This window comes from Macrosteles quadrilineatus, unplaced genomic scaffold (assembly GCF_028750875.1).
Source record: "Macrosteles quadrilineatus isolate MER2022 unplaced genomic scaffold, UCM_ALF_1.0 Scaffold_2__2_contigs__length_208266976, whole genome shotgun sequence".
In the NCBI taxonomy this organism is placed as follows: Eukaryota; Metazoa; Arthropoda; class Insecta; order Hemiptera; family Cicadellidae; genus Macrosteles; species Macrosteles quadrilineatus.
Window position 1 is genome coordinate 159,554,329 of NW_026542595.1, and position 11,970 is coordinate 159,566,298.

An 11,970-nucleotide genomic window follows, 5' to 3' on the forward strand; every position below is an offset into this window, starting at 1 on the left:
TATTGATATTGTAAATCTATGGTCCTGTCGTCTTGGCTGATAAAATTATAAACAGGCCAACAAATATACACCTGTGAAATAACATGCCGTTTTTAATTTTTTACAGATATGAAAATTTGGCAGCAGGAAAATACCCTCTTGGAATTCACAAGGTAGATTTACCTAATAAAGTAGATAAAAAGAAGGAAATAACTCAAGCAGCTAAAAGGTTATTGATGGAGGAAGAGAAACGCCGAAGAGAAGAAGATGATGATGTAGAAACTGGTTTAAGCAAGAGAAAAAGTAAAAAACTGAAAGTGTTGAAGGAGAAAACATCATTTTGGAAAGTTTCAGAGTCAAATGAAAGTGCTGATAACTCTTTGTCGGAGACGAACACATCTTGGGAAGTTAGTGAATCAGAGAGTAAATCAACTAAAACAAAAAAAACGCAAAACAAGAGAAAGCTCAAAGAAGAAAGTAATGGAAACTCTAGTGAACATATGAAAAAATTAAAGATTTCACAGTTTTCTGTCAGCGAAAGTAAAGATAATTCTATCAAGTCTACTGAAACAAGTACTCCAAAGGCAAAAAATGTGAACCTGAATAATTCTCAGTTTTCAGTGAGTGACTGTAAAATAATTACTCCTAAATCATCGGAAAAAAAGACGCTGAAAAAGAGTACACCTAAATTCACAGCCAAGTCTCCTAAAACGAGTACTCCAAAGGCCGAAAACGCAAACCTTGATAATTCTCAGTTATTAGTTAATGACTGTAAAATAATTACTCCTAAAACGTCAAAACAAAAGACGCCAAAAAAGAGTACACCTCATATCACAACCACTTCTGAAAATATCACACCACACGTGGAAGAAATTAAGACACCTCTAACAAGGAAGGATAAGAATAAAACTAAGAGAAATAAAAGATTGAAAAATTCATCTACCGACATTCCAACAGAAGAAATTCAGAGTCCAGAAATTGATAGTACTACCAATAATTCTGAAATGGCAAACGGTGAGAGTAGAATCTCAGCAGAAACCTCAAGTCTCCAGCTAAACACTTCAACAACAGACAAAAACAACGGATGGGGAGGAGAATGGGAGGACAAACCGCAGGATGTTGAGTACGAGATATTTATACCTAACAAGAAGTATGTAGAAAAAAGAAAATCCCTTGGACTCCCATTCCCTGTCTCGTCATTTGTCCAAAAATCTGCTGAGAAAGTAACACCAGTCAATAAATCGAAGGTAAAACCTCTGAATCTTCATGTTTGTTAGCCAATATTATGAAAATACAAAATAATTACATTTTTTTACATCCTTTTTCCTATAAAACAAAAGGAAAATAATTATTGATCAGTTAGTAGTCCTTGTATATTTGACAGTTATTGTAGTATATGCAGTCATATTTTTTTAGCTAAAAACTTAAACTATTAAACACCTGTTTTGTGTCACAAATGACAAATTAACTGTTTTGGGTCAAAGGTACAAAAGTTAACATTAAATATTTCTGCTGTAAATTGCAAGTTCATTTTACCAAGTAAGGTTTGAAATCGGTTATTTACACTTGCAATTATTTTGTTTTCTCCTAGTCCTAATGCTGTTCTACTTTTCAGAGGATACAACAAAACCAATCTGCAACTCCTGGGAGTCAGAAGAAAGTTGAATTCAATCTGAGTGCCAACCGAGCCCAAGGTATGCTTTGTCAATACATACTGACATTTTATTTTTAGTGAATTTCCCATATAAGAAATAAGCTACCACAAGTCTCAAGGTAAGACCTGGACTCAGGACCGATTTGATTTTTTGTTTTGATGTCCCCAGATGCCAAAAACACCATCCTTTCAAATTCATATATAGCCTATGTCCGTTAGCTCTTTGACACAAAAACGTGTAGGTCCTAAGCCTTCATTTATTATTATTATTTGAACGAGGTCCCGAACCAGTCTGACCGGTCCGTGGGAATGGATGGGGTAAAAATTGGGTTCCCACTTTTAAATATCAAACAAAGATTTAGATTCCCAATTTCGGTATTAATCATTATATTAAAGTAAAGTGTTTTTGTACGATTATTGGTTATTGCAAAAATAAAAATAAAATTAAAATTCTCATGCTACTTTTATAGTAAGTAAGTAAAACTGTTGTAGTTTGCTTGTTTATAAATTTATTTTGATCAAATTTGGCAAATTTATTTTATTCTAAGCTATTAACATTTTAGTAAAAAACACACTTTATATTATATTTATAGAATTGTTTAACCTCCTTGTAGCAGCAAACCTAGGTACTCATTAAAATCTATTTTTTTAGATTGATTTAAGTGAAAATCGAATCAGGCAAATGGAAATTTGCTTGGTCTGCAGGTTTGTTGCGGCAAGGTACCTATTTGTAGATCTCTACAGCTCACAGTCTTTTTCACCTAGTTTAATACCTACCTACTTTTAATTTTTTTGTCATCCCCTTGTCTTTAAGCACTGATTGATTGTGCCTTGGTCATTCCCAATGTCTTGCTTCACTACACAGCAAGCCGTATTTTTTGTTAACCAGAACGTCATTCTTTACAGGAAGGGATCGGTAAAATCAGCTGGAGTGTGGTAAATTTTCTAATGATTTTTCAAAAAGGCATGCAAGTCACTTTAGTAGGCTAAACTAATTTAAACACAATAAATATGAAACAGATTGGAACTAATATATTGCTCTTTCACAATTAATATTGGAAAGTTTTAAAACCACCTTTTTAAAGCTCAAAATTCTTTTACCTAACCCGCCATGTTAAACTTCCCAAGCGTGATGTATACAACTTCTTTACTTCACAAGTGAAGTAAAGTTTCAAAAACTCACTCGGTTAAGTAATGAAACCTATTTAAATAACATTGAGTGCACAACTTAAAAAAATATACCTCTATGGAGCCAATGACGTCCAATGCTGGAAATCATCTGAGCGTTTGAATTTTATTGTTGAGTAAAAATTTAAATACCCCCGCCGCAGCAAACCTGCCGACTAAGCGAATTTCCATTTGTCTAAATAGATTTTCAGTTAAATATATTTTAATAACATTAGGTTTAACGAGTACCTAGGTTTGCTGCTACAAGGAAACTAATAAAGTGTGTTTTTGAGTAAAATATTGATAGCTTAGTACAAAATAAATAAATTTGCCAAGTTTGATCAAAATATATCCATAAACAAGCAAACTACAACATTTGACAATATTCTCCATAAGAATAACATGGGAATTTTAAATTTACAATTTTTTTAATTTTCTCCGTTACTAATAATTGAACAAAAATACTTTTATATACTAAATTATTTGTTTTTTAAGCTCTTTAAAAAGGTCTAAAGAGAAATCGGGAAATTTTGTGTTTTGAGGGTCAAAAGTGAGAAAAACCAATTTTTACCCCATAAAACCCCCCGTAAGCATCGTTCCCATGGTCCGATCGTGCTGGTTCGCGAACTCATTCAAGTTTATCCCACTTTACACCTTTAAACCAAATTTCATCAAAATCGGACAAAAATTACTCAAGTTATCGCGTTCACGGACGTATATATATATATATATATAAGTCTATATATATATATACATATATAAAAATTTGAACGAATGGTGTTTTTGGCCTCTGGGGACATCAAAATGAAAAAGTAAATCGGTCCCGGGTCTAGGTCTTACCGTGCCACCTACGGTAATAGCTACAGTACTTCCCTATAGGGAAATTCGCTAAAACGTACGTTTTCAGGAAAAGCACTTTGCAAATTTTTTTCCCCTTTTTTCAAAACTTTTATTATTATTTTTATTTCATTAACATTTGAAGTTTCATAAAATGTCCATGGTAACGCAATATCTTTGGTATTTTTTTTTTTTAAAGAGCATCATTAAATTTGTGGAAAAACACAAAATCCTGTCACGACCATAACAGACGTTTAAATGAATATTAAAAATAGTTAATATTATTTTTATAACTATGTTTTGCTATAAACTAATTTACTTTTATGACCATTATACAATAAAAAGGTCACTGAGCTTTTGGTATATTTGGTCTTTCTAGAAAAAAATAAAAAAATCTCAAAAAATTGAAAAAAAGCCAATAAAATCTTTTTAAGTTTGTATAACTCCGAAAAAACTTACCTGAGACCCGAAAAATCGTTATGTTTGTATAGACGTGTGCTTCTTTTGTTTATAAAACATTGAAATATGACGATATTTTAATTTTTGAAATTTTTGTGATAGAAATCATATACGTGATGGTCAGGGACAAGCGGTACGGTCGTGAATTTTCTGAAATAATCTAAATCTTTCTAAACAATCCTTCAATTATACTGTTAGTTATAATAAAAATATGTGTTTCAATTTAACTAAACTGTTCAAATTACAATTATATTAATGTTATTGTCACGACCAAACACACTATAATCCATAAGGCTGGATTGGTCGTGAAAAAACCTGCGATGGTCGTGAAACTTTGGTCGTGAAATTACGTGTTATTTGGCTCTGTTCTGGCGGTAGCCCTGCACCTCATGTTCGAGGATACAAAGTGAACTTCTAGGTTAATCTAGCAATTGAAATTTCTTATAAACAAAAATTAACACCATGTCTACTTCATCGAATGACTACGTACGGTCATGGACACACCCAAATTACAAAAAACACAATCTTTCCTTTATTAATCTTGTAATTCCTCCTTTCAACTCAAAACGACCGGCACTACAATCCTGACGTACACCCCGAACTAGTCTCTAAAACCAACTGACTCCATCGACGCCAGGCTTGCCACTGTCGTGCTCCAAAGTTGAAAATTTTTCCCAAATGGTCGTGACGCCAAATCGAGGGACAGACTTATTTTGTCATGGTAGTCAGTTTGCAATGACAATAAAATTATAATATGCTCCTTTTTTGTAAGTTTAATAACCATTGATGGCATAAAAATATGGCTTTATATATTTCGGCATGAATAATTAGTCTAAAAACAGCGTGAAAGTTGGAAAATGTACCCTAGGGACACGTCATGGTCGTGAATTTCGAGACTTTAAAAATACGAAAAAAATACCTAGAACCTATTTAAAACCAAATAAATGTGTGTAACATGTTGCCCCCGTCCCAAAAAATATTAAAACACATAATAATAAACTACAAATCCAGTATCTACGAAGTAAAAGGCCAGGGACATGAAAACGTACGTTTTTAAATTTTCACACTGTTATGCTTTAAAGAATTTTCCTAACCTAGCTTTTGTTTGTAAAAAAACGTTACTGTTCGAAGATGAGTGAAATGGATAACAAAAAATATTGTACGTAACCCCCTGTATATTGTTGGGTCAGGTAAAATCTCACGCAATAGCATGTTTACATCACTTAAACGCAGTGGCGTAACAAATTTTTACGGGCCCCTCTGCAAACTGTTTTTTGGCCCCCCCCTCTCATGAGCTATTTTTAGACCACCGATACAACATAATCAAACGCCCTCCCCCTCCCCCCAGAGTTATTTTTGGACCACCAATACAATGATCAAATAGATTAATCATAAAAAGAGTAGTAAATAGATTATGAAAAAAATATTTAATTATGGGTTATGTTCCATAAAAGGGTGTGTTAAGTATTTCAGTCGTGGTTTGATGAAAGTGTTACATCACTACATCATTATATCAATATTAGTGTTTGTAAATAGTTTTGAAATCAAATAAAAAAAAACCTTATTTTCCATTTTGTCTATCAAAACGTTTAAATGAAGGAGGTTAAAAATTTTAAATTTAATTGATCAAACATGTTATCCATTTTTATTACCCTGATAATTAGACTAATTCGTTAATTACATGGCAAAAATGTTGTTTGAATTCCCCTATTAACCCCCTTAGGCCCCTTAGTTGCCTTTTGCTGTATTGGCTATTAATTAACATCTGTGTCTAAGGAATGTGTCGTCCTTAGTCCCTTTCAAAACTAAAAGGTTGGGCCACTCATCCTACACTCATCTCCATTAATTCTTGGCTTAAAATACCTACATTGGTATGGTCGCCATTTCAAAGTAAAGTATTAAATTCAATCAATCAATTATTTAAGATGGGGACGCCACTATGTGCGTGTTTCAACCCAAATATTAGTGAAGGATGAGAAAGTATTAATTTATTAGGTTAGTTTAACTCTTTGATTATAATTAACTCATAAACTAAAAGCTGGTTAAAGCTATGGTTCCACAGGATGCGGAATCTCCGCCGTGCGGTGCGATTTTTTCCGCTGCGGAATTAAAACGACACTGGTTTAATGGAGTTCCCATGTGTGCGGTTCCACTGACTTGCGATTCCGCGTCCCGAATTTTCGGTTCCGCATGGCGGAGAAATCATACTGTTCTGAGAGCAGTAGCAGTGCGGATTCCGCCAGCGGAGAAGAGCCATCAAATATTGTGACCGTGCAGTTTCATTATCTCTTATGCTGTAAAAAGAGTTATAGATGAAAGATTATAAAGTAACACCTATAATCGCAACACCGATTTTCAACAAACTAATTGTTAAAATAAATTATTATAATACATTTAACATACTGTCGAAAATGGTAGACCTGACGAACAATTATCCTGAGATGTTTGGGTATCAAGTGTTAAACGGGATCTCGTGATTGAAACCCCTTAAGTTTTATTAAATAAATAGCAAAAATAGGCCCCTTTACTGTCTCGATTCTTAAATATGTCACTTCGATCACTGTGACTTGACACTAACAAAGATAAAAGATCGACAACATCATCATCAATGTCATCATATAGCATCAAAGACAAAAGGGCTTTCCTCTTTCTATCCATACTCGTCGCTAGTTTGGACAGAACTGAATCTCCGCAACGTTATTTTCGCAGTCTGTAGAACCACCCCTCTAGATTTTTCGCTGCGTAATTTTCCGCTGCAAAAAATTACGCACCGCATGGCGGAGATTCCGCATCCTGTGGAACCATAGCTTAATTTAATAGATTGACGTACTTTTATCACAGGCTAAAATAGCCTATTGCATTTTTTATTTTATCTTTGTATGGGTTTCAAGCGTCTTATTATGTTGTAAGCGTTTATCTTACAACAAATGTCTTTAGTATTGGTTAACTGTGAGGTAAAATAAGATATGGGCTAACAAACACAGTCAGTAGAGTAGCAGTATATTGTATTTAACAAAATACAATCAATATTAGGACAAAACTAAAATGTAAAATAATACAACATTAAAAGCCCCAGCCAACGTTCATGACTCCAGGCTCCAAAGTAACAAAATGTTTGCAGACAACATAAGCAGTGTACGAAATCACCGAGAAGTAAAATATTTCTCGGCGACGAAAGTAATATTGCATTGCATAATAATCAAAGGTCCACGTCTTAATTGCCACAATAACCCCCTAGTTCGTTATCACTGAAAAGGACTAACGAAATTAAACGATAACTGATAACAACATATTATTAATAACATAAATGTTATTACTTGTTCAATACAATTATTGAATGATTGATAATACATTTAAATAAGAATGAATTCCAATTTTTCAGCCCCACTTGCCTCACGGGCCTCTCTTCTCACCGTTTCCCGCTCACCGGTTCACAGGCCCCCTCAGTTCCAGGGCCCCCCCCCCCCTCATTGCGGGCCCTTCTGTTACGCCACTGCTTAAACGAATTATGCAACTCGCACCTGTGTGGTGTAAAAACGCTCTTACTACCCTTGTAATGTAAATAGCTATATATATATATGTTGTGTTTTACTTATCTTGTTTATTTTTTGCTGGTAGTGTGGTGAAAGTGTCATACGAGACTGTGTTAATGATAATCACATGAAACCATGAAAGCTTGTACCGTAAACATCTACTTTCCAGCCTTATGGCACAATAAACTTTTACCAAACCATATTTGTACGTAGGCTAGTGGCTAGTATAATTTTTGAATTAATATAACCACGCAATATTTCTTCTGTTTCAGAATACAAAGAGTACGCAAAGAAACTAAAAACTGCCAAAAATGAAATCGCTTTCGACGCATCAAAAAAACCTGTGCAAGGTTTACTTAAAAACTCAACCCCAAGTCCTATCAACCCGTTTTACAAGAAAAAGCTGAATTTCTTGAAAAAATCTCCAACTAGCAGTTGAATTTAAAGTTGGTACATTTGTTATAAATGTAAATTTTTTACAGTCTTCTGGAATATTAAAGATTATGTTATACTGCACATGGAATGTTGTTTTTCATTTTACCCTACAACACTTGCCTTCTTGTTCTTGTGGTTTGGCATTACAAGTCTAATTGTTACTTACAGGCAACAACAAGTTTCAGTTTATCGTCACAATCCCAGAAAACACTTGTTAGAAAAGGTCAAAACACTCAAAACCAAAGGAAGAACAGTCTGAAAAATGTTCCTATCGACTAGTTATTTTTAAAAACTAAAATTTTAAAAAGAATATGAAGAAAGAAAGCTGGAAAGTTTTAATATTATAAGTGTTTTCCTACAGTTACCTAACAATGTACATGTTCTCTCACTGATTTGAGAAAGCAAAGTGGCCAATTCGCTCATCAGTGAGACAATGTTAACATTGTCTCACTCTAATTACTTTGTCTCACTCCAGATTTGCAACGTGAAGGCACGAAATAGTGAGCGCGTACCATGCAGGCAACGTCGTATGCGCGCGAAATACGTTGGCAGCACTGGCTGTAAATCAGCTGGTCAGCTGTTGTACTGTTGTATTTGTCACTTCAGTCACTTCACATTAAATGTTATGTTAAAAGTTCACTTCTGTGTAAAAATAGGTTATGTTTCTTCACCAATTTATTTGTTTTATGGTAACTGTAGGAAAAGTATAATGTGCAACTCGAGTTCAAAGTACAATTGCCTCACTCGAGAAACCATTCCTCACTCGCCTACGGCTCGTGAGTAAGAATTTCTCTCGAGTGAGTCAATTGCTCGCTTTTCTCACTAGTTGCACAAATAACTATTGTCTACAGTCGGGACCACGAAAGTTTGCAGTTGGCAGCAGCCAATCACAAGACAAGGCTAGTGCGATGTTGCCATATCGCCCGTTGACGACACTTATTAAAATACTAAAAATATTTTCAAATTAGCTGGTACTAGCTGCTATACCCGTGCCTTGCAACGGGGTCAAGATGAGGAAGAGACAATTTTGGTTCCTTGAAAATAATGCCAAGCAGCTTGAGAATGCTAAATAGAACAATTATTATGTTCCCTAGATCTGCTATATGTAGAACTTTTATTAATTTACAATTAGTATTATCTGGCTACATAAACATAACTGTAAAAATCCATCCATTCCATGTATCGCAGCTTTTTGTTTCTGCTTGGTACAAATTATTAGCTGTTGTCACAAATTTAAAAAAATAATAGTGCTGCACCCTGTTGGTAAACCACCATACCTGTGCTTCGCAGCAGGAAGAGAACGCTTAAGAGAATAATTAATTATTAATTATTCCATAGATCTGCTGTATTTAGATAAACTTTTAGTAATCCACTAAAAGTATTAACTTAAAATATTAACTGGCTACTTCGTTAACTATTAACGTTTCCCAGGCATATTTTTTTTGGAAATAAATCATACAAATACAATAGGTTTTCATTTTGGAAAAAAGAAAGTCAATAAGTTAATGAATTACGTTCTTAAAAAATAGAACTCCTTATTCACACAATATCAAAAATTATTTTATTAAATTAAAAACATTAACATAAACTGTAAACAATCCTACTTTGACAGTTCTAATTTTGTATCACAGCTGCTTGGTTGAAATTAGCGTTGTCATAAATTTAGACAATTAATACTGCTGCACTCTGTTGGTACATCTTGTAACCTTTTAATGCCATTGACCATCACAGAATCAAATTGTTTAGTTGAAACAGCTGTTAAGATTCTTTAATCTATATTATTAATACGCTACATGAAATTTTGTCGGTTGAACTCCTCCGCCATTTCTTAGCCGATTTGATCTATTGTCGTCTCATTGGAAAGAGCGTGTCGCGTAGATTTGCAAACTGACCTTACATTTTTTTTAAGTCCCTTGGGCTCTGCCCCAGTGGCTTTTAGGCCCCTATTACACGAGGTAGCCTGGCGACGTCGCCAGCGACCAAACTGGCTACTCAGCTTGTCATGGGGCATTGATTCTTATGGATGTTATTACACGAGGGTAGCCAGCGACGCAGCCACACTTTGGCGACCGACTGGCTACCGAGCCCCGTCGCCACTGTGGTAGCCACTGGCTACCCATATTGGCGACGCTGCGTTGTAGCATATGGAGCTTATTACACTAGGTCGCCAGTATCACGTCGCCACTCGGTTAGTTCATATCACGGGGGTACTTGCACACTGTTGTGTTGCGTTCTGTTGTGTTGTGAGTGTGTGAATTGTTCACTTCAGTTGATAAAATGTCTATATCATCCTTTATGACTCAAAGAAACTGGATTGTGCCATACGAAAATAATTGAAACATTTTTTATTGTCCGCACAGAGCTCATCAAAAAGGGTGTAATATAACCCTTTTGATTCTCTTGCACTAAGCATTGGATGAACGTACATTTTTCTCTTCCTTTGCCTCCTTTTCTTCAGAAGTAACAGAAGGAGAAAATACTTATAATCACTCATTATTCACTGTAAACACCGCTCATAACAAGTACAAGTGCAAGACAAGCACTCACAACAACGGCGCCACGGCGGTAAAATTCTGGCTACTCAACTGGTTATAGGTTTGGTGGCCAGTGCGTCGCCAGCTACTGCCGCTGGCGACGTCGCCAGGCTACCTCGTGTAATAGGGGCCTTAAAGTTCCCATGTTATCCTTATGAAGAACATAATTGTTTACATTTTGATCAGCTGTATAATGTAATTGCTGTTGCTGTGCATTGAGTACATTTATTTACTATTTGAGTTTGTGTAAACATAACCCCCAAGACAGACCGTGTTAGTATGGTTGTATCTTAAATTTGTGTATTTATCGTTGTTTTGTGTCGCTATGACGGATCGTGTTAGCATGATTGTAACTTAAATTTGTGCATTTATCGTTGTTTTGTGTAGATATACAATTTGTTTATAATAGTCAGCACCTGACCTTGGACAATCTCAACCATTAGGTTACAAATGCGCCCTTAACACTATCCCAAAACGACTTTTCGTTCTCAATTGGCCCTCTATCAATGACCTGTGTTGCCTGTACAGCGAGGCATTTTGAGAAGGAGAAAACCGTCCGTAATGCTTTAGGTTTATCAATAATGAAGATAAACATGGTTTGAGTTACACACCGGTAATCTCTGAGTTGACTCTTTTAAACTCATTGTAAACATGACTGTTATTCGTTTTGAAATAACTCCTGTAATACTTTGCAATTGCTCGAATTCGAGCAACATGTACACTAGTTCCATTAAATATGAGTACTTATAAGTTTAACATGGGAAACTCCAGAGCCACTGGGGAGGAGCCCTTTTGAGGGACCTGCACCAAACTTCTCACAAACCATCCTTGAATAATGCTTAATAATGCCTGAAAGTTTCATTACAATCTGTCAAGCGGTTTTGGAGTCCATAATGTTCAAATCTATCTATGTATTAAATACGTAAGCCGATTCTTTGCGTCAAAATTGTGGGCGACAAATGACAAATTCTTTATTTAACCTGCCCTGAGTTAGACCAAAGGTCCACTCTTCCCCCAGGACAGGACAGGGCGACTGGGAAGTCGTAGAACAACGGGAGAGGGCTCAAATTAAAGGTCTCGATCCCGTGACGACGGGAAAAATAGTGAAATTCCCTAAATTTAAACACAAAATTAGATATAACGTAAAATGTTCTCCATAAGAATAGCATTAGAAGCAAAGAAAATAGAACCTATATTCTGTGATTAGAAGGCATTTTACTGCTGATTTTTGTTTACTTCAATACAGCTCTGATCGTGATTTATCATTAAGCAAGTAAGCAATATTACATTTGGATTACTAATTTGCCAGTCAATTCTGCAATGTAATGTATACTATAAAATATCACCTGCAGCAAACCTGCCGACTAAGCGA

General features: G+C 35.2%; 1 protein-coding gene across 1 annotated transcript in view; it reads left to right on the forward strand.

Annotated features, from left to right (window-relative positions):
• Positions 1-8,140, forward strand: part of LOC128987241 (ribosomal RNA processing protein 1 homolog A-like) — a 34,579-nt gene extending 26,439 nt beyond the window's left edge. Inside the window, exons 7-9 of the mRNA XM_054407992.1 lie at positions 107-1,226; positions 1,595-1,673; positions 7,902-8,140. Of these exons, the coding sequence (XP_054263967.1) occupies positions 107-1,226; positions 1,595-1,673; positions 7,902-8,068 (1,366 nt within the window). The 3' untranslated portion in view covers positions 8,069-8,140. The remainder of the gene's footprint in view (positions 1-106; positions 1,227-1,594; positions 1,674-7,901) is intronic.
• Positions 8,141-11,970: the final 3,830 nt, after the last annotated feature.